General features: G+C 32.9%; 1 protein-coding gene across 1 annotated transcript in view; it reads right to left on the bottom strand.

The window, feature by feature from the left end:
* LOC150097802 (cell adhesion molecule Dscam2-like) overlaps positions 1 to 24,412 on the bottom strand; it is a 208,031-nt gene that overhangs the window by 119,277 nt on the left and 64,342 nt on the right. The window contains exons 5-6 of the mRNA XM_090407344.1: positions 11,268 to 11,421; positions 2,367 to 2,518 (exon numbers count right to left, since the gene is read on the bottom strand). Of these exons, the coding sequence (XP_090263470.1) occupies positions 2,367 to 2,518; positions 11,268 to 11,421 (306 nt within the window). The remainder of the gene's footprint in view (positions 1 to 2,366; positions 2,519 to 11,267; positions 11,422 to 24,412) is intronic.

The following is a 24,412-nucleotide window of genomic DNA, read 5'->3' as shown; positions in this document are numbered from 1 at the left end:
TCATATCTGCAGTCTCTAGTCTTTGGTCAAGTGTTTTACTTCTGACCCAGCTCTCAGATCCATAAGTTAAAACTGGTTTGAACACTGTCTTGTATACAGCTAATTTAGTGTTCCGACTAATTTCTCTCTTATTATTAAATATAGAAATAAATTCTGTTGTCTATTTCTATATTTAATTTACCATCTTCACTAAAAATCGTGCCTAAGTAGCTGAAATGTTTCACTTGTTCCACAGGTTCTCCATTCACAACACAGTTGACATTTTCAATGATTCTGCCTATTTTCATTGTCTTTGTCTTTTTATTGCTGACCTTCATACCATATCTATTACAAAAGTTATTCAATTTAGTCAGTGAATCTTGCAGACTTGTAGCGGATTTATTTAGAAGTATAACATCGTCTGCATAAAGCAAAGAGCTGATATTAACATCTCCAATTTTGATATCATGTTTAATACCACTTTCCTTCATAATGTGATCCATATAGATAATGAATAACAGAGGGAATAATGTACATCCTTGTCTCACACCAGATTTAACATTAAACCATCTTCCTGTACTTCCTTCAATTCTAACTGCTGACTTACAACTCAAATAAAGACTAAGTATTGCTTGATATAATGTCCCATTGACACCATATAACTGTAGCGTATTGAATAGCTTCTCTCTTGGCATCTTGTCATATGCCTTTTCCAAATCGACAAAACTTAAATACAGATCTCTGTTATATTCCCATGCTTTCTCTATTTGTCGTAAAGTGAAGATCTGATCCTGACAGCCTCTATTTGGCCTGAATCCAGCTTGTTCTTCACCAAGCTTTTCTTCCACAATTCTTCTCAACTGTTTCTCAAGTATACTTGCATAGATCTTCCCAGGAACATTCAGTAGGTAAATACCTCTGTATTTCCTACTGAGTGTTCTTTACATAGTCTCTATTTCAGTTGTAAATCAGCAGTTAGAATTGAAGTACAGGAAGATTATTTGATGTTAAGTCAGGTGCAACAAAGGTGTACATTATCTCTACTATTATTCATTATCTATATGGATCATGTTATGAAGAAAAGTGGTATTAAACTTGATATCAAAATTGGTGATGTTAATCTTAGCTGTTTACTTTTGCAGATAATGTTATATTTCTGAATAAATCCAGGACAAGTCTGCAGGATTCCCTGACCAAATTGAATAATTGCTGTAATAAATTTGGTAAGAAAATCAGCATTAAAAAGACAAAGACAATGAAAATAAGCAGAAACATTGAAAATAGGTTCTCCATTTCCTGAATGGAGAACCTATAGAACAAGTAAAACATTTCAGTTCTTTAGGCACAATTTTTAGTGAAAATGGCAAATTAAATTTGGAAATAGACAGTAGAATTAGTAAAGCTGGTATTGGGAGAAGTCACCTGAATAAATTTATAAGGAATAAGAGGGAGATTAGTCAAAACACTAAACTAGCCATATACAAGACTGTGTTCAAACCGATTTTAACTTACGGATATGAGAGTCCTGAGAAAGATTAGGATACTGAACAGATGGCATCAATGGCAGTATCATATTAAAAATGAGGATATTAATTAGGAAAGAACTTGCAATTGTTAGCATTCAGGAATGTGTTAACAGAGCTAATCTCAGCTGGTATAGCCACTTATATAGAATGGGAGAGGAAAGATTAGCTAAACAAGTGGCCAGGATAGCAGGAAAAAGATGAGTGGAAGACCAAGATGTAGGTGGATTGATACAGTAAAAAGCGCCTTAGAAGACAAAAATATAGATCCCATAATATTGGAATGTTGACAGATAACAGGCTAATCTGGCAGAAAATTGTTGATAAGAAGTTAGTAATGATGTAACTTTTCATGTAGTACATCCCCTGAGGGTATGCTAGGAATTTGATGATGATTAATTATCATCATCAACCCCTACTTTACTGTTATACTAAGAGGATGTTTAAGAATTAAATATCCTCTTAGTATAACAGTAAAGTAGGGGTTGATATAAAAAATAAAAAAAAAAAGCAAAAGTTGTTATTCTAAAATATGTATACGTTTTTTTCTTGTTTTCCTGGCTTTCATGTCTCTTCTACAATAGAACTGTATATGTCAAATTGGTATGTAGTATATTTGAATTTTTGTCTTTTTTTTTTACTACTGGCAATATTATTCTTCAGCATGTATTTGTTGGTTTGAATGCTACCCATGTGTTTTTAATTGTAGCCCATTGTTTCTTTTTTTATATCATGTATACAATGATTATGCATTTAGGTAAATAAATTTTCAAAGCTTTTCTTTTCTACTTTACTAGCTACTTATGCATAGTTAATTAACTTTTAAAATATTTAATCCTATAACATACTAAACAGGCTGCTCACCCAGAACAGTTAATTTCATATCCATTCGATCAGAACCAAAATCGTTACTGACTACACAACTATAAATGCCTCCATCTTCAACTTCAATGTTATGTATTCTTAAGAGTCCTTTAATCGTGCCATCTTTTAACTCCTCTTCCTCAAATGATGACCTTGGAGAGACAGCAGGAAGAAAAAAAATAATAATTTAGAGAAAACTTAATTTATACAGTCACTTTTAAACTGGAAATCATACTGAAATTTTTTTCCAATTGTTGCAAGCTTATAGAGGGTTCTAAAGTTTATTTTTCATTTATTCCAAAATATTTAATTTTATTTACTATTAAGTTTTATTATAAATTCTTAATTTCACTTATTCTAAGAATTGGGTTATGGAGTTAAAGTACCCTCTAGGATATTTTACACTCTTAGTAAAAAAAATTATTAAAAAAATTATTTTAAAAAAAGTATCTCTCTCTTACAAAATGATACACTAAATGTTAATAGCCCTTAAAAAACTGTCTTCAATCAATGTTTCGGGAAGATTCCATATGAGCATTCATAGAAGGACTTAGAAGTTTAATGAAGGAAATGTCCTTATACACCTTATAATCAGAAAGTAACAAAACAACCACAGCTTAGATAGTCATGATTTATTTTGAAAAACAAAAATAGTTAAGAAATCATGGGAATATAATAAACATCTATATTTAAGTTTTGTAGATCTGGAAAAGGCACATGACAAGGTGCCAAGAGAGAAGCTATTCAAAATGCAACAGTTACACAGTGTCAATGGGGCATATCAAGCAATACTTTGCCTTTGAGTTGTAGTCAGCAGTTAGAATTGAAGGAAGTACAGGAGTTTAATGTTAAATCTGGTGTTAGACAAAGATGTACATTATCTCCTCTGTTATTTATTATCTATATGGATCACATATAAATAATAATATATCAAAACTGATATCAAAATTGGAGATGTTAATCTCCAATTTTGATATCAAGCTTTGATTTTGATATCACCTCTTTACTTTATGCAGATGATGTTATAGTTCTAAATAAATCTAGTACAAGTCTGCAAGATTCCCTGACTAAATTGAATAACTGTTGTAATAAATTTGGTATGAAAATCAGCAATAGCAACACAAAGACAATGAAAATAGGCAGAAGGATTGAAAATATCAACTGCACGGTGAATAGAGAACCTATAGAACAAGTAAAACATTTCAGCTACTTAGGCAATATTTTTAGTGAAGATGGTAAATTAAATATGTATATAGACAACATAGTAGGAAGTCAAACAAACAAATTTATATGGAATAAGAGAGAAATTAGTTGAATCACTAAATTAGCTGTATACAAGACAGTTTTCAAACCAACTTTGACTTATGGATCTGAGAGGTAGGTTAGAAATAAAACACTTGACCAAAGACTAGAGACTGCAGATATGAGAGTTCTGAGAAAGATTAAGAGTTTGAACAGATAGCATCAATAGCAATATCATATTAAAAACGAGGATATTAGGAAAGAACTTGACATTGTTCGCATCCAGGAATGTGGTCACTAAAACAGAATGGGAGAGGAAAGATTAGCAAAACAAGTATTCTCTGTCAGGTTGGCAGGAAAAAGACCCAGGGGAAGAACAAGATATAGGTGGAGTGATACAGTAAAAAGTGCCTTAGAAGAAACAAATATAAGATCTGATAATGTCGGAGTCTTGACAGGTAACAGATTGATTTGAAGAAAAATTGTTGATACAAGGTTAGTGTCAATGTAAGTTTTTCATGTAGAACAATCATATCCTGTGCACCCCTTGATGGTACATGTCTGGAATATGATGATGATGAAATTCGATCTAATGCAAAATTTATTAGTAAGGATAAAACTTAGGAAAATCTGAATAATGAATTCTATAAACAGAGAGAATGAAAAAAAAAAAAAATGAAAGCATGACAGAATAAAAAAAAAAAATCATTTTAAATGAAAGCTGAGCTTATTAATACATGCTGCTGCTGATAACACAGAAATGAAAATTTTGATTTTTAAAGTTAGAATAATGAAAAACAAATGAATCTGTTAGAGCTTTTTAGTCAAAAATTACAATTCCACAAATTAATATAATAACACAAAAAAACAATGAATAATATATTTCATAGCCATATATTTCCACCTGAAAATTACAGGTCGTCATCAGTGGCATTAACCAGTTTGAATACAAAGTAGAACACAAAACACACGTGTTGAAATGATTATTTTACTTATTATTAATAAAATAACACTTGACGTTTCGACCCCTGTATTGAGGTCATCATCAGAAGGATACATGTGCATAGGAAACCAAGCTACATACTCTCGTGCTTTATAAAGGTGAATTAAATTTATGCTGTTAATTAATCTTTTTCTTAGCCTGACCTCTAGATAAAAAAAAATAAAAAATAAATAATAAATAAATACTACAATAAACGCTGCTAAAGACCTCCTGTACTATTACTACGATTCTTTTGGATTTGTACAGTTCAGATTGTTATACTACAATTTTCTTCTGGACTTGTACAGTTCAAGTTGCTATTGAATGTTAAGGGGAAAAAAAACAGCACTTCATCAACTCTTCTTTGTATTGAGATTTTTCTTTGGCTTGTTCTAGTTGCTATAGAGGTTGCAAATGGGATCTACACATCCTTGGAATGGTTAGACCATCATTTTTGTTCAGATTTGGATTATGTTTGAGCATTTCACATGCTTCTTTAAATTTCCTCTCGAACCAGATTTTGGTGTGGTATAGGAACTTGGTACCTTTCCAATCAATTCTGTGGTATGTTTGGAGTGATTGGTCAGAAAGGCCGGTTTTTCCAAAAGCTCCCTTTTTAAAGGGGAAAAACCCTCCATTTCAAAAAAAAAAAAAAAAAAAAAACCATTTTGGAAAAACTGGCCTTTCTGACCACGCACTCCAAACATACCACAGAAATGATCGGAAAGATACCAAGTCCCTACACCACACCAAAACCTGGTTTGAGAGGAAATTTAAAGAAGCATGTGAAATGTCAAACATGATGGCCTAACCATTCTGAGGATGTGGAGGACCAATTTGCAAACTCTATAGCAACTAGAACAAGCCAAAGAAAAATTTCAATACAAAGAAGACTTGATAAAATGTTGTTGTTTTTCTCCCCCCTTAACATTCAATAGCAACTTGAACTGTACAAGTCCAGAAGAAAATTGTAGTATAACAATCTGAACCGTACAAATCCAGAAGAATCGTAGTAATCATAGTACAGGAGGACTTTAGCAGAGTTTATTGTAGTTTTTTTATTTAATTTATTTATTAATTAATTAATTATTTATTTATTTTTATCTAGAGGTCAGGCTAAGAAAAAGATTAATTAACAGCATAGATTTAATTCACCTTTATAGAGTGCAAGAGTATGTAGCTTGGTTTCCTATACACATGTATCCTTCTGATGATGACCTCAATACAGGGGTCGAAATATCAAGTGTTATTTTAAATAATAAGTAAAATAATCATTTCAACACATGTTTTGTGTTCCTAAATTTGGAAATATGAATGATGATCACCGTGTAATCTTAAAAGAAAGAGACAAACTATATATTATTTAAAACAGCAACAGCCATGTGATGTTATACATAAAATACACAAATGGATAACAGAAGAAACATAGTACTATTTTTAAAAAATAGAAAATGTTAATGATGAGTAATTGAATAAGACTCTCCCATTTCGTTGATAGGCAAGTGCTTTCTTTAAACAAACATTCAAATTTATGGCAGCAATGATGGAGTAAGCGTGTTTCAGATAATAGGATACTGTAGTTAATACAAATTCCATTGTTACATTCATTACTTTCTGTTATTTTATCTATTATTATCACTCTAGTGCCTTCTAAGCTTATCAATAAACTAGTTCTCTGGGGCCGCTCCCTTTTTCGGACTCTGACAAAATTTGTTTGATTTGCTGTGCCAGCTAGAGCCTAAAGACAGAAATCTCTTGTCATAAGGAAGTTTCCCAGAAATTAAGTGTCACCAAATTTGTAAAATAAATTAGGAAGCTATAGATATCTTAACTTTGCAGTCATGGCCTATTAACTCTAAAACTGTTTGAATATTCTCCTTACGCATAATTGTGTCCGAAATTTAATGATTGGTGAAGTCAGTCTCATGCTTAGATCACACACAGCCTTACGTAAAAAAAACATATTTATTATATGGTTAAAAGGATTACAATAAATTATATACAATATGAGGTTAGCATTCTACCTCAAGAAAAGCAATACTAAAAGGAATGATCTAAATCTCATGCACAACATTCATACTTTAGGCATATAATTCATTATTATATACACAATTCATCTACTAAATATTTAACATATTATTCACATACAATTTGGTACACATATGGTACAAGACTCTATTCTAATTCTGAACTTATGAAATATTAGCTAACAATTCCTTTACAATATTCTTGAACCCACACAATACTTGGGTTCTCAGACTACTAGTCCAATAAGGTTAGAGTGTCCCTGAACATGTATTATCATTAAAGTTCTCTTTCTTTTAGCCAGGTTCTTATTCCTTCCCTTTCACAAAATCTTATCAAAATAAAACAAGAAAAGTCACAGTACTTTACCACTGTAGTGTTGACATTGAGACCCTTTCGCCCATCCTTTGTTGTGGGATATCACTGCTGCTGCAAACTGCTTCCGCGTGGAGGTTACGTGCTTGTTTCGAAATGGCCACTCTTTCTTGCTGGACATTCGCTTATCACATAGGTTACTATTGCTTAACCCAGCCTTCAAAGGGGATTCCTTTGCTGTCTTTCATCGGCATAGTTTCACTGATGGTCCACGTCTGGGATCTGCTGTCCTCTTTGTGCATAGACTTGCCGGACTTGCGTTATTCAGCCACAGGAGAGTGGATACTGGTCATCGCCGTCTGCACGAAGGAAACAGGAACAGAAAAAATGGGGGATACCAGACCCAGACTTGTGTAACCGTATTTATCCCCCTTTCCATGCAGGAATCTTATTCACAGGAGCTTCCCTATTCGTCCCGACGAGGTGATGTCATTCTGCCGCCTTACGGTGTCTGCTCTTTTCGGGGAACACATGCCCCGATCGCCTTCTACGAATACCCTAGCTTCGGGCATTACGTCACTGATGGTGGTTAGCCCGCAACCTTTGGACTTTTGTTGGCAGTACATTTACTCTCTTGCATAGGACATAGTTTTAATACTAATGTTTAAAATATTATACATAATCCAAACATATTATTTTAATAGCATCGTTTCAGATTACAGATTCAAATCTCAGACTTATTATCTCGTTTTCTGATAAAATAAGCTTGATTGCTAGGAGCACAAATATGTTCTTATTCAGTGTTGTGCTTCCTGTTAGATTTTTGTATGAGTGACTCTTTTGTTCAAAGAGTCCCCCATTCAAGATCTAACACCACGTTGTATGAGGTTAGATTTCTCAGATTTCTTATTAATAATGTAAGATTGATGTTCTTGCATTCTTCTCTGCACTGAACATTCAGTATGTCCAAAATAAGAAAGGTGACAGTCCCACAGAACTTGGCAGACACTAGGAAGAGTCAGAGGGCGATAATTTATCTTCAGAAGATGGAAAATGTGATTTCAGTCTGTTGAAAGGAATGGATGTAGTCACTAGGTTATGCTTTTTAAGGATTCTAGATATTGGTTCCAAGATGCTAGAAATATATGGGATAGGAACTCTTCGTATGGCTTCACTGTTGTTTGAGCTCGGCTATATGTTGTATGGTCCATTCTAAGAAGCTACTGAGATGCATATACTGTTTGCTGTACAGAAGTTCTTACTGTGACTGTTGGGGTTTAGAGCATATAGCAAAATAAGTTTTAAGTTTGCCTAGAGTATCTCTATCGAGGTTTGTAACTTCATCTAATAGTGAGTTTAATTTTATGAGTGGTGGGATTGTGGATTTTCATGATGGAAACAGATAAAGATAACAAACTAGCTTTCCTAGACATCTTACTCTTCTGCTCCTCACCAGGCAAACTAATAATTTCTATTTATCAAAAACCTACCTTTCTGGATGCTATATTCAACAGCATTCTGCTCAACCTTCTCAGAAGATTATAATTATAAAAATTCTGTTACATCATGCTCATGTTATATGTGCTAAACCTCAACTATCAAGAACTTCTGGATATTAAATGGTATATGATGTCAATAGCTTCTCGGAATGGAACATACAACATATTTTTGATTCCTATAGGCTGACCTCAAACAAAAATGAAACCATACGAAGATCTCCTATCCCATATATTTCTAGCATCTCAGAACCAATCTCTAAAATTCTTAAAAAGTATAATCTAGGGATCACATTCATTCCTTTCAACAAACTATCATTATGGTTTCCATCTTCTAAAGATAAATGATCTGGCATATACCAAGTTCTGTTTGACCATCACCTTTCTCACTTCAGACAAACTGGACATTCAGTGGAGAAATGAATGCAAGAAGATCAATCTTACATTGTTAATAAGAAATCTGGATTCACACAACATGGAATTGATACCAACCACAATATCCCACGATCTGAAACACACTCTCTCTCTCCATCATTGCTGCCATAAGTCTGAACATTTGTTTAAAGAAAGCACTGACGCCTTACTCTGTCATCCAAATCAGAAAGACTACCTCTTACTATCAAAGATATGGGTGAGTCTTATTCTAATTACACATCATTAATTTTTTTTAAAATAATAAAACTTTGTTTCCTCTGTTATTCATTTGCACTGTTTTGTACATGACATCATGTGGATATTACTATTTTAAATAAGCCACAGTTTATGCTCTACTTTACTTTATCCAACCTGCCTAATGCGACTTGTAATTTTCAGATTGAGATATATGAGTATTAAATATATTATTCACTCTTTTTCTTGTATTATCACAATAATTTGTGAAACCTCTTTCTATGAGTATCGCTGAAACAACAAAAATTACAGATATAGCGATTGGTCTTAAATTGGATATCCTTAATATACACTCATGTTCATAGAAACTTCATCACCTTACATAAATATAGTTTTTACTTTATTTGATCATCTATCATTCCCACAGATATCTGTGGGAATGACAGATGATGCAATACAATGCATAATGTAATAGTTGCTGCTATTGCATCAGAATTTTTGAAGCTATAAATAGAAAGCAAGATATCCTGAGCCGCTATGGCTAATTAAATGTAGTTAAACACCCGCAGAAAAAGTATGAATCAAGCTTTGAATAGAGAAAGCTATTCCTCTTGTGAAATAGTACAGCTGCTGCAGAAAGTGAAGGAAACTGGACCTGATGAAAGGAAGAAGGGGATAAGAAGAAAGCTACTATCTATGCCATGCCAAGATCGAGTTCTAAAGTGGTTCTGCTTCAAAAATCGCCATGCGCTGTTGGAGAACTGAAAAGGGACTGAAAAAAACAAACTGGAGTTGTGGCAAGCTCTGTGACTGTCAGGAGAAGACTCATTAGACAGAGACTGATAGCCAAGCACCTTAAAAAGAAGACATTGTTAACAAAAAAAAAAAAAAAAAAAGAGAGATTAGTTTGGTTAAATTGGTGCAAAGAGCATGCCAAATGAACTTCTGGATTAATGGAAAAGAGTAATTTTTTTCTGACGAGAAGTTTAACCTGCAGGGTGACGACAGTAGACAGTTCAAAGACGATCAGGGGAAAATTTCAACCCTGACTGTCTGGTGTTAACAGTCAAATTCTCAGTCAGCCAGATGATCTGGGGCTGCATGTCATATCATGGTGTTGGTCACTTGCATTTCACAAAAGGTTCAGTGAATGCACAAGTGAACCTTTTGTGAAAATTTTAGAAGAATTGCTGCCTGCTATCAGAGATCGCTTTACCATAACGACAAACTGCATCTTTAAGGATGACTTTGCCACTTGTCATAGGAAAAAAAAATGTAAGTAATGCTATTATAATTCTAAAATGTACCATACAAATTGAGTTTAGTACTTTAAAAAGTTTTAGTTTTTGTTGTAGTTAATAAGTGGCTTGATGAACACTCAATTCTGCCACTATGGCCAGGAAACAGCCCAGATCTCAGCCCCATTGAGAATTTGTGGTACCAAATGGAGACTGAAATGCACAGGAAGAAGCTGAAACCACTTATGGGAGTGTTAATACACCATTGATGCTAAGCTGTAAAGGCAAGAGGAGGGAGGACTCATGAAGTACTAAACAGCAAAAAGTGAATTTTTAGCTTTGAATGTTAGTAAAATTGTGTAGTTGAACTATTTTGATACCGGTATTTGTTTTTCCAGTGAAAATAACACTGGACACTCCATTTTGAAATATTTGCAAATTTGTAAGTTTCTTGTCATTTCCTAATTATGTCACATCTTGTACTAAAAAGAGCCAAATATTAATTCAAAAATAAAACTGTTATATTAACTTCTTCATTATTGGTGACAATTATTGTGTTATCCCTTTTTCAAATAGGCATTCAGATTTAATTACCAAGAAACATGGTTCCAGCTGGTGATGTGGTTTCTATGAACATGAATGTGTGTGTAAAAAATCATATTTGGCCAAATTTAAAAAAAAAAAAAAAAAAAACTGAAAGTGACCAATCATTCAAAGGTCTAAAAATTTTCGTGTAAAATATATTTCAAATATGGAAAGCACGTAGCATATAGCACTTTCCAAGAATGAAATATGTTCTACTATATTAACTTCTTCATTAATATGAATAACCTATGTGCTTATTTTGTTAACATATAATTTTTGATACCTTGGAAAACATTTGGCAGTTTATCATTCAGTAGTTATTTACAACAGCAGTGAAGTTTCTTAAGTTAATAAAATTCTTTCAAACAACCAGTTTTCAACAGACAGATGTTTTTTTCCCAACACTTACCTCCATATCAAAGTGGCCCAACTGTTTAAAACTTGATTATCTTTGTTCCATACCACTTTAATGGGTTTATCTCCTTTGACATGGCAGGAAAGAACTGCCTCTTGTCCCTTCTCAACTTTCTGCATATCACTGGGCTTCTCAATATGAGGTGGAACTTGTGAATAAAAAGTTTTAAAACATTTGGCAAATTAATTTTTAATACAGTGTGGCCATAAAATAACTTTCCCTCTTTGGAGGCATCCGTAGCTAAAACCAATAAACGGAATGAGACCAAATTTTATATTGAGACTTTTGAAGGCATGGGGAGATCATTTTCGAGGAAAAAATAAAAAATAAATAAATAAATAAAAAAATTAGTACCAAAAGTTGCCGATAGGAGAAATTTTGGCACTGGCAGAGCTGAAAGCTGTCAAATATTTGCAGTAAACGCAGGTAAAAAGGATTATGCAAATTTTACTGTGTGTACGTGACAGCAGCGCCTGTCACGCCAGCATTTCAGTAATGAGAGGTTATCAGTCAGTTCTTTCTGACGGCATGGCCGCCTCGTTCCCCAGACATCACTCCATGTGACTTTTGGCTGTGTGGGTATTTGAAATCCGTTGTGTATGTTGGTGGTGTTCCCAACTTGCATGTCCTGAAAGAGAACATAAAACGGGCTGTTATGAGCATCGATTCCGACTCCTTATGCTCAGCTGTAGATCATGTCGCACATCGGATGCAATTTGTTGTACACAAAAAAAGGTCAGCACAATGAAATCGTGTATGTTATATGTTCATTTGAATCAGTGTCCAGGGGACACTGATTCAAATGAATAAAACATTATTTCCGTGAGTTCAATCACTACATTAATTTCTGCGTCTCTTGCAAGTTGTTGTTTTAGTTTAATTATTATTATTATTATCATTGTAACATGCCACATATCCAGCTGGATATGTGGCATGTTACAATGATAATAACAGCTGTCGCTTACACCGTCGAAATGTTATTATTCCATTTTATCTGCCTTTAATGTAATTATCCGCTTCTAATTTTCGGCTCTGCCAGCGCCAAAATTTCCCATATCGGCGACTTTTGGTACTAAATCTTTTTATCGTGGAAATCATCTCCCCATGCCTTCAAAATTCTCAATATAAAATTTGGTCTCATTCCGTTTATTGGTTTTAGCTCCAGATGCCTCCAAAGAGGGAAAGTTATTTTATGGCCACCCTGTACTATTATCAAAAAAATTAAACTATTCCAAACAGAATAATATACTTTGTTATCTATATAAATAAAGTATTTTAAGCAATGGAAATGAAATTCGACTGCCAAGAGAAATAATCACTGTAGTAGGAATTTTATGAATAAGCATGACATCTTTTTCATGCATACAGAATTCTTTGAAGATACAGCATCCCCTCTTTGGACAAAATAAGATTAAAAGAAAACACCATGCAGAATGTTCTATGGGATTTGACTACAGAATAAACTGGAAAAGACTACTTCTGTATACATATGTCTAAGTTTATGATGAGATTTGTGATAGTAATGGTAAAATGCTAATTTGAAAGGGAGGGGATAAGTAAAAAAAAAAGGGGGGGGATAAGTAATGCAAAATGTGAACTGAATATGAACTATAACCGAATAATGAACTTCTGACTCAATATCCAATCCTCACCCTCTACAGAAACACTTGCTTAGATACTATATGAGTGAGGGTAAGTTGGCAGTTGGTGAAACCCAAATATGTACATGATAGTACAACACAATGAAAAATTCTGCTGGAGGTGAAAATTCAGCTACTGAAAAAATGGATCAACAATGAAGCTATTGTTTGGCAACTGTCTTTGTTATGAAATTTCTAGTATTTCAGAAAATCAACCTCACTATGAAGCAGTAATTACATATTTCAAAATAATATAATTAAGGCTTGATAACTTTTTAGTCATGCTGTTAAGCAATTTTAATGAAAATGTTTGAAATAGCATTTTCCAGGAAAAAAAAACTATTGATGGAATATTAAAAGGAATTCATCAAAAATTATCTGCAAATTGTTTTTTCAATAAATTGTTATTCAACAACTTATTAGGTGGATTACTTTTTTTTTAGTTATCCATCTTTATCATCTTTTTGATGAATTGCCATTTGTTGAATTGATGAATGACGAATTGCTTGTTTTTGGTGAACTGTTTTTCAAAGAATTACTATTTAATAAACGGTCTATCAATTAACTACTTTCAATGAATAGCACAATGAAAATAAAATTTGTAAAATAAGTTTCAGAAATAAAGTTAAACAACTCAAAGATGTAAGCTTAAGGAAGCCAAGTGAGCATAATAACTAAGTCTTAATTCAGATTATTAAGAAACAATTAATCCCTCATACAGGCAAATCAGTCTTGAGAACACAGACAATTTACACACAAAGAATATGAAAAAAAAAAAAAGCAGAAATTTCAGAAACCTAGCAAAAAGAGAAAACATGAACTTTAACTACAAAAGTTAATGAAACAGTCTAAGAAAAGAAATTATATGGACAGATCTTGGCTAATAACATCAGGAAACAGAAGGGGGGGAAAAATGCAAGAAAGCTAAGTTGTACATAAAAGTATATAGAAATCTGAAAAGAATCCAATTTCATAAAATATTTGCTAATTCTGGAACTCTGTGTCCCAGTACTTGACACACAGGAAATCTGCTATTATTATAGGTGACTTTAACAGTCATAGCACACAGTGGGGTTATAGTGAAACAAATGAGGATGGAGAGTTAGTTGAACAGTTGGCTGAAAGTAATCAAATGAATCTTATACACGATCCTAAACAGCCATCATCATTTAACAGTGGAAGATGGAAAAGTAGTTATAACCCAGACCTTGGATTTGTTATTAACAGAATAGCTAATCTGTGCACTAAACAGGTACTTGCACCAATCCCAAGTTCACAACATAGACCAATAATGCTGAAAGTTTTCCCACCAGTCCGACTTAAGGAGATCCCACTTAGAAGATGCTTTTAATTTTAAAAAGCTATTAGACGGCCTGCTACCAGGTACATCCCAAGAGGTTATAGAACATGTTACACTCCAGGTTTTACAGTGCACAATGTGGAAATATATAAAAGATATTGTGACCTATATGATAAAGATCCATTTTTATCAGAAACAATTGATGCAGGAGAGGAACTTATAGCAACACTGTCTGAAAAAAGAAGTCAACAATGGGCAGAGAAAATTAAAAGCTTAAAAATGAAACGCAGTAGCAGGAAAGCCTGGTTCTTACTCAAAAAATTATCTGGTGACCCCACAAACAGCAGCAACCAAAGTTAATATATGCAAACCAAATTGCAACTCAACTATCTCTGAATGGTAAACTAAGTAACAAAGGAAAAATACCTAAAGATTATATTTAAAAAGTAGGGATTCAGAAAATAATCTCTTCGAAGCACCATTTACTAAAGAGGAACTAGAAAATGCCCTAAAAGCCTTAAAACCAGGAAAAGCTGTCAATATAGATGATATCAGAAACGAGATATGAAGGAATCTGGGAGAAAAGGCAATAGAATGGGTGTAGAATTTTTCATTTTTGTTGGAAATTTGCTAAAATACCCAGCATATGGAGGCAAACGAAAGTAATACCTATCCTGAGGTATTACTTTCATTTGCCCTGAAATTGGGTAAACCTGCTAAGGATTCAAAGAGCTACAGGCCTATAGCTCTCCTATGCACAACACTGAAGCTGTATGAGAGGTTAATCTTGAACAGACTAAGTCCAGAAATAGAGAAAGTGCTGATAAAAGAACAGGCAGGATTTAGACCAGGAAGATCATGCACTGGACAAGTATTAAACTTAACACAGTTTATTGAGGACAGCTTTGAAAGGGGTTAGCAACAGGAGCTGCATTTATAGATTTGAGAACAGCATATGACACACTAAATCTTAGAAAGCTTATAGTCAAAATTTACAGCATGACAAACAGCTATTGGTTAGTGGAGATATTTAGGTCACTGCTGTTCAGCAGGAGATTCTTTGCTGATTTTCAAGGAAAAAAGAGCAGATGGTGTATCCAGAAAAATGGTCTACCTTAGGGAAGTGTGCTATCTCCCCATCTCTTCAATATATATATACACTAAATGACCAACCTATAAACCCACAGTCAAGAACCTTCTTATATGCTGATGACCGGGCAGTAGCTTATCAAGCAAAACCCTTTGATGACATTGAGAAGCAGCTCACACAAGAGCTAGAAACCCTTACAGTTTACTATAAGAAAAACCAAATCCCAGTAAAACCCAAATGTGTCTTTTCCATCTCAATAATAGGGAGGTGAGGAGAGAGTTGAATATAGAATGGAATGGTGTGAAACTGGTCAGTTATCCAAATCCAACTTACCTAGATGTTACACTAGATAGGACCCTAAATTATAAGCGACACATAGAGAAGACAGCAGCTAAAACTCAAACACGTAATAATATTCTGCACCGATTAACATCATCTCAGTGGGATGCAAATCCACAAGTACTGCACACCTCTGCACTGGTACTGCTTTTCGACAGCCAAGTATGCTAGCCCTGTTTGGGAAAGATCATCACATGTCAAAATTATTGATAAGGTTCTTAATGAAACATGTCGGCACATTACCGGCTGCCTTAAGCCTACAAAAATTGACCATCTATACTCACTGTCTGGTATTGCACCTCCTCACATCAGGACTACACAAAGTAGATATGAGCGGAAACAACAACTAAATGATGAACAGCATACGTTGTATGGACATGTTGCAGTACATAAGAGGCTAAGATCAAGGAAAAGTTTTATTCACTCAGTGGAACCGTTGGTTGATTCCATAAAAGCTACAAGGTTAACAATGTGGCAAGAACAATCTCCAGAGGCTCTGAACTTCAATGAATCTTTTCCTTCTGGCTTACATCTTGACTGGTAAAGATGGAAGATATTGAATAGACTTCGTTCTGGAATGGGCAGATCAAAGCAAAATATGGCCAGATGGGGCTACACAGACAATGACAGCTGCTCATGTGGTGAAACACAAACCATGGATCATCTTCTGCAATGCTGCTTAATAGACATTAATAATATAAATACCCGAGAAGATTTAATGCAGTGTAATGAAACAGCTTTAAAGTATATTAGTCACTGGATGAGTGAAATTTGACATTTCATGTTTTTACTTAATATTTCATGCAAGTGGCATTTTTGTCTTTTAATGTATCCCAATTCTTTTAATGTCTATTTCTTTAAATGTATGTGTTTAATCATTTATATCAGGGGTCGGCAACCAGTGGCTTGCATGCGACCCATAAAAGGTTGACCATACTTACATGGCATGTGTCCAGTATGCTGAATTATTTAAATAATACATTTTATAATATGAATAATAAATTAAAAATAATTTTATACCTATACTTGGTGATATCTCCCGTGCAACTTGGAAATACCAACAAAAGGAAACTTTTGCTGGTATTATTGAAGATTTACAAACAGAATTTTCAACAAGATTTGTGGATTTTCATAAAAAATAGCATCGAAATGCAATTATATCTGAATGCTTTTAATGTTGATATTGATCGATGCTTACCCAAAAAAAAAAAAAAAAAAAAAAAAAATGAAGGATTAATCAGTTTCGCAAAGATGATAGTTGCATTTGGATGCACCCACATTTGCGAATAAGCATTTTCTGCCATGAGTTTTAGAAAAAATAAAATTTCTTCTCGACTGACTGATTAACATTTGCATGCTTTGATTCGAATTTGCACCTCAGGTTATAAAGTGGATCTAGATAATATGGTTAAGGGAAAACAATCACAAAAGTCACATTAAGCAGAGAGACATATGTACATATTTTGATAGATACACTATATTACTTTGTTTTTACATGATAATAATTTTTCATTGTGTTTCATTTTCATGCTTGTTTCATATCTCGTACTTTAAAGATTTCTGTGTTTTTTAAGATTGACATAATAAAAATTGATAACCTAAGTATTTTTTTTTCACTCACTATTTTCTCTTAAATAAACGCTTGCAGCCCGATTATAAAAATAAAAGTTGAATGTGGCCTGCGAGCCTGAAAAGGTTGCCGATCCCTGATTTATATGTATGCTCTTACATTTTCTGTAGTTTGCACACGAAATAAATAACTGCATGTTATATACTATCTTAATTATTATTATAATGTGACATCTCCAAGCAGTTCAAGGACTCACCAAGAGAGGGCACTCTACAACTCTTCGTTTCCACCATTTAATCCACTAACTACACAGAACCACTACTACCATCATCATAATCACCTACACACAATGCTCACCATTAATATTTTCTGTCTGTAAATTGTCTGTGTTGTCAAGGCCGATTTGCGTGTATGAGAGATTAACTGTTTCTTAATAATCTGAATGAAGGCTTAGTTGTTATGCTCAACTTGGCTTCCTGATGAAAAAATAATAATAACAAATAAATAATCTCAGTTCAGCTATATCGAAACAGTTTATTTTAAGAATATTTGCTTTCTTCCATATAAAAAATATGGGCTCTTATCAGTACAGTAACGAGTGTATGAAGCGCCTGTGGCAAGTGTCTAACTTGCACCCCCTAACCCAAAAATGACAAATTTTGAAAAATTTAAATATTGCCGAAATTTAAAAATACAATATAAAATAGCAGACTTTTATATCTATTTATTAATTTTTATTTTTTACGTTTTGTCCCAAGCAAGAAATTTAAAAATACAATATAAAATAGCAGACTTTTATATCTATTTATTAATTTTTATTTTTTACGTTTTGTCCCAAGCAATGTGTATGTTATGATAATATAACATAATCAGTTATCATGCTAGTAGAATGTCTTTGTTAATGGTTCCCACTGTTGTCAGGAAACTAGGGCAAGGGCAACTACTAAAAGAAGTACAAACTCAACAGACCTGATAAGTGGCAACAGCAACAGAAAAGTTAGCCCTATCAGAGGAATTAGTGAAATACCATGCTGACATTACGATGACTGAGACAAATTACCTTCTCCAAAATAGTAACATGATTTATTCAGATACCAGAGTTCAGGGAATGCAGGGAGTTGTTAGTATTGAACACATAACATGATGGCATAAATGTGATAAACGGAAGCTGATTACAAGTGCAGTCATCATCATTATCATCATCATCCGTATCAAGGATTTAGGCATAGCATGGACTGTTCTGCCCTTAGACGTCATCGTTGAATCATTTAAGAGGAATTCCTGGTTTTCTTTTTCCTAATGGCTTGTACTTTAAGGCTTATTTTGGTAATCTTTCTGTTTTCATTCTTTGAACGTGTTCCATCCATTTATGTTTATATTTTTTAATTTTTTCTATTACTGGTTCTTGGTTTAATTCTTTCATAATATCTTCGTTTCTTTTGTGATCAAATAGGGTATACTTTGCAGTTTTTCTCATAAACTTCATTTCTGCTGTTGTTAATCTTTGTCTTTTTGTTTTATTGTCCAGATTTTGCTTCCATACATTAAGACTGGTAGGGCTAATGTATTGTATACTTTTAACCTGGTTTGTTTTTGAACTAGGTTTGGTTTAAATATAGAGTTAATTATACCTGTTATTTTTAAATATTTTGCAACTTTTACGTTTATCCTTTTCATTTTCATATGTGATCGTACATCCTAGGTAGTTAAATGAATTCACCTGTTCTAGGATCTTGTTATCTATTACTATTTTAGTTCTTGCTGGATCTTGTCCTTTAAAGGCCATAGTTTTTGATTTTTCCGTTGATATTATCATACTAATCTTTGGATATCTCATTTAGATCTAAAATAGCTTTCTGTAAGTTATCTTCAGAATTTGTAATTATTATTTGGTCGTCGGCAAAGAGGAGAGTGTTTAAGTTAACTTTAGGAGAAAGTTTAATTCCTTGATGTAAATTTTTATTCCATTTTATTATTATTTCATTTAAGTAGATATTAAAAAGAGTTGCTGAGAGGGGACATCCCTGTCGGATCCCTTGGTTTATCTCTCTCGTATATGATAGCTCGTGATTTAATCTTATTTGTATTTGATTATTTTCATATATACTTGTGATAGCTTTTAGGATATTATTTGGTATTTGTCTTTCTTTTAATATGTTAAATAACATGTTTCTTTTAACTTTGTCAAATGCTTTTTCAAAGTCAATAAATGCAATATGTGTTTCTAAATTATATTCTCTTCTTTTCTCTATTATTAATTTTAGGCAAAAGGCCGGGTCTATATATGATCGTCCTTTTCTAAATCCATTCTGTACTTCTAGAATAAAGTTTTTGGAATATTTCATTAGTTTGTTATTTAAGATTCTGCTATATATTTTGTAACTTTAAATAGCCTCTATCTATTTTTATTCTCGCTTCTATTATTCTTTCATTCCATAATTTATAATGTTTTAACTGTTTTGAAAGGTAGTTATGAATCCAAATCATGACTCCTGCTTGTGCTCTTTGGTCTCTGTCTACTCCACTGTATATCACATTAAAATTTTCAGTTTTCATAGTTGCTTTTAATTTCTTTTTTGTTTCAGTGATTACTGCTATTTTAAAATTTCTTTCATTTAATAACTGGTCTAATTCTATTTCTTTATATGTTATTCCTCTTACATTCCAGTTTGCTGTGTGTATTATATTTTATCGTTTCCATTTTTGTTTTACCTTTTCCTTTACAGATCGTTTCCCATAGATTCAATCTGATTATCTTTTTCTGTCAGCTTACAAGTAGGATTATGTTCTCCATGTCAGGGGACTAGCCTGACGATGGAATTAGTGGACACAGGAAGTTCAAGAAGCAGACAATGAAAGAAAAGAAATGACACAAAATAGCTAGCAAAATCAACATGTGCTCATATGAGAAAATAGTCATAAATAAATATAAAGGTGACAATTTTTTGGACACTACTAAGAAAGCTTAGTAATGTGGACAAGTGCAGTGATGTGGGCAAATTGAAAAATAGGCAATGAGAATTATTTGCACTTATGGTCCCAGATTCTAATTACAAAAGAGGTAGAGACATTGTGTATTTGTGAATTATTATTGAAAGAAGGTAGCTCATACAAATAAAAAAGTAAGCTGTTTCTTGATGAAAACCTACATAGTAGAGTAGTAAATTAATCTCTGACTCATAAAAATGGTTCAGGAAAATTTTGAAGAAAAATGGTATGGCAATTATAGTAGAGTTCTGCCCGGGATGTTACACTTATGTTTTCACTTAAAAACATGCATATATCGATAGAGAGAGAGAGAGAGAGAAATAATGTCACTTATCAATTATGCTACTGTTGATTATGACTGGTCCAGATGCAAGAGTTAGAATCTGAAACAGGAAGTGAGCAGGATACCAATGAGGATCCAAAGCATCTAAATGCAAAAGTGTAGATTCATGTATACAAAAAGTATATATGAATAGTAAATTATACAATATAGTTAAGCTGTTTGCAAAGACAGAAAAATAAAAACTCTATGGTGGACACAGAAAAGTTCAAGAAGCAGACAATGAAAGAAAAGAAATGACACAAAATAGCTAGCAAAATCAACATGTGCTCATATGAGAAAATAGTCATAAATAAATATAAAGGTGACAATTTTTTGGACACTACTAAGAAAGCTCAGAAAAAGAGTAAAGAGCACCCAAAAAGAAATCAAAGTTCAAAGTTCATATATAAAAATTGAAGTTATTCTGGAAGTCAGAAATAATCTTTATTTTACTTTTACATGTTACTCAATGACATGTCAGGGTCAAGCAAATTGGCTTAATAGAAATCAAATATTTAATACTATGATAGCTGTCAATCCTATCTGAATAATCTGCATATCTGTCAATTGCATTCGTTCTCTGGTAGGTTTGTCTATCTTCCAGGATGAAAAAATGTTTATGGAAGGAAAAACTTGCCATCCAAAAAAAAAAAAAAAAAAAGAACAGCTAAAGTTCACCTTCAGTTGAGAAGCCTTTATAAAGGTTCTTTGCATCCTAGATGGGATTCAAACCCAGATCTTTTCATTCAAAGAGCACTATCATTAGTGACTGAATTAAAGAGGCTAATAACTTTGAAAAATTATTAAATTAGATAACAAATGATAGAACAATGGTAAAAAAATATTCAGAAGGAATAAACAGGAGTATGTATTGAAATCTGATGGGTAGAAAACCATCAGAAATGTGTGGATTTTAACAGCAGTGTTTAGTCAAATTAAATACTTGATATGAAAATCAGTAAAAGTAAAATTATGAAAATAAACACAACCATAAAAAAACACAATTCTTTACTGAGAAAGATATTCTCAATAATGAATCGATAGAAATGGTTACACATTTTAGCTACAGTTTTTAGTGAAGATACTTAAATATAAAAATAAGTTATAGAATGAGTAAACCTGATATGATGGAAAGCCAGCTATCAAAAACTGGGAATTAATATATAACAGTTCTGAAGACAATTAGGACAGTAAACAGATGACATCAATGGCAGAACCACATTAAAAATGAAATGTTCAAGAAAGAAAGAACTTGACATAATATCCAAAAACGAATAAGCAGGTGTATTCGAAGAAAGATGGTATGGTCACTTAGGTAGAATGAGAGATTAAGTATTAGAAAAATAAGTGTTAGATCCAAAAACGACAGAAAAAAAGTCCCAGAGGAAGAAGAGGATATGGTGGGTTGAGAGAAACTTGTTCTTTAGAAGAGTGAAATGTAAGAGCTGGTCAAATCAGAAAACTGATAACGGAGATATTTGGAAGAAAGCTGTTGACTAGAAGCTAGTCAAAAATCTTAATTGTGTTAGACCATCATAATGGTCTAACACATCTGGTTAGATCATCTGCCACGTATCCTCAATATGTCTACCAAAAAAAAAATTCTTTTAATGGCAGGGTTTCCTTCCTGAAGATTCATGTTTTCTCATCCTGCAAGATGAAAACAGGCCAAGTTACATGAACATGACAGGCCATTCAGTCCAACAAATAAAGTTGAAGTTAAGAGATCAGATTACTGCAGAAGGTGGGCAACACAAGCTGAATAAATAAATATTAAAAAAAGCTCATCAAATGAACTTTTTTCAATGAACCTAAGATTAACTTCTTAAAACGAAAGTAGCCCACAGCACATTTTTTTAATATAAAAAAAAATAACAAAATGTACTGTGGACTACTGAAGCAGCTTAGAAATGGGTATAAATGGATATACAAAGACAAAAATTGATATAAAAGGTGAATACATGAATCACTCACTTGACAGAATTTCAAATAATACTTTTCAAATTAACATGGTTAATAAATTGATACCACAATTTATTAATCATGATATGATAAAGCTAAACCTTGAGGCAAGGTTTAGCTTTATCATATCACTAAGTATAGAATGTAATCAGAAGAAAATTTAAGTACATAAATCAAAAAAACTTTCAGAAAAAACCTGAAATATGGAAATGTAAATTGAGGTGGATGATATCAGATCTGAAATGCTCATAGTGGTATCATCTACTGTATATAACTGTACTTAAAAATACGTTAAAAAATGTTGAAGAAACATATGGAAGACGACAAGATATTTAAGCTAAAAAGAAGTTACGAACACAATTTTATCTTAAGAAAAAAATTAAAAAATCATGGGAGCATCTTTATGTGTTGTAGGTTTGAAAAGGCACATCATATGATTTCAAGAAGGAAAACTGTTCAAAACACAAATTATACAATGTAATTAGATCATAAAAGATCCTTTACTGAGCAATACATATGATATACATATGAGATGTAGATCAGCAATTAGAACTGAAGGATATATAGAAGAATGTACTGATATAAAAAACAAAAAAGATGTAAGGCAACAATGTACACTACTATTGTTGTTATTTGCCATCCATATGGATAACACTGCAAAGAGAAGTAATAAAACTAATATCACAATCTTGTGTTATGTTCAGTTCACAGGAATCTTGCAGATAACTGTTTAACCAAATTAAATAACTGATTTGATCAATTTAGTATGAAAATCAATAGTACAGAGAGAGACTGACTGACTATATTCTCAGTACTGAATAGGAGTTTTGTGAATATGTCGGGGTTCCGTTCTATCCAGCATGACCTAAGTCGATACATTAAATCAACAGTTATAGGGGTTAGGGACTTTACTATAATGTGTATACTGTCATTTTAATTTTTAAACCTTATAAAACTGTACTGTGCATTACTGCCACTATAAAACAGGAGAATAATCACCCGAATCTTCCTCCACAATCACATCTTCATTACCTTCCCTATGTGAAGGACCAGGCTGCTGCTCTTCTGGTGTAATCTTTTGTGTTTTTGATGAAACTGTCTTATGTGCTTTGCTTATTTCTCTTCTTTTTTCATCATAAAGTTGTTTATAGCAAACAAACGCATCATGTACTTTCTTTTCTACTAATAACTAGCATCCAACATTGGGATCCATGTCCTCAGCCATTTGGAGAACATTGCTAACTGCAGAGAACATTTATGCAAGACCCTTCATTGTGAATTGTTTAACAAACTCTTCTTGTTTCTCTTTTCCCTCTTCCTCTTCTGCAACATGTTGTTACTCCAGTTTGACCAATTCCTCGTTAGTCAACTCTTCACGGGCACTTTCTATGAGTTGAACTGTCATCATCTTTCACTTCGAGATTCAGATTGCTTGCTAGGCCTACTATTTCTTCACTTAATTTATAAAGGTCTTCATTTTTTTTCGAAATTTCTAAAATTGTGCACAAACCTTTTTAATGTCTGTTTCTATATGCCACTCATACATTGAGAAGTCACTTCATCTCAAGCCACAGAAATATTTTTAATAGCATGATAAATATTGAATGCTTTGCAGAATTGCATGAATGTTTGATCATTTCCTTCAGTGGCAGAAATAGCTTCAGATAATAAGCCTTAAACTGAGAGAACTCCCATCGGTTGGATCAATGAAGTAGTGTTTGGAAGGAGAAACATGACCTTGATCTTGGGATAAAGATCACCGATGTAAGGTGGATGACCTGGAGCATTATCTAGAATTAATAAAATTTTTAATTCAACATTTTCTTTCACACAATAGCTTTCCATTTTAAACACATAACAGTTGATTAAAGCATTCTCAAATAATTTTTGAGTCATCCACGACTTCTTATTGCTCTGATAATGAACTA

The sequence above is a fragment of the Typopeltis vanoorti genome, chromosome 17 (genome assembly GCF_054136105.1).
Source record: "Typopeltis vanoorti isolate ZY-2024b chromosome 17, IOZ_Tvanoo_1.0, whole genome shotgun sequence".
NCBI lineage: Eukaryota > Metazoa > Arthropoda > Arachnida > Uropygi > Thelyphonidae > Typopeltis > Typopeltis vanoorti.
The sequence above is the reverse complement of the archived record's forward strand: the minus strand, read 5'-3'. Positions and strand labels throughout refer to the sequence as shown.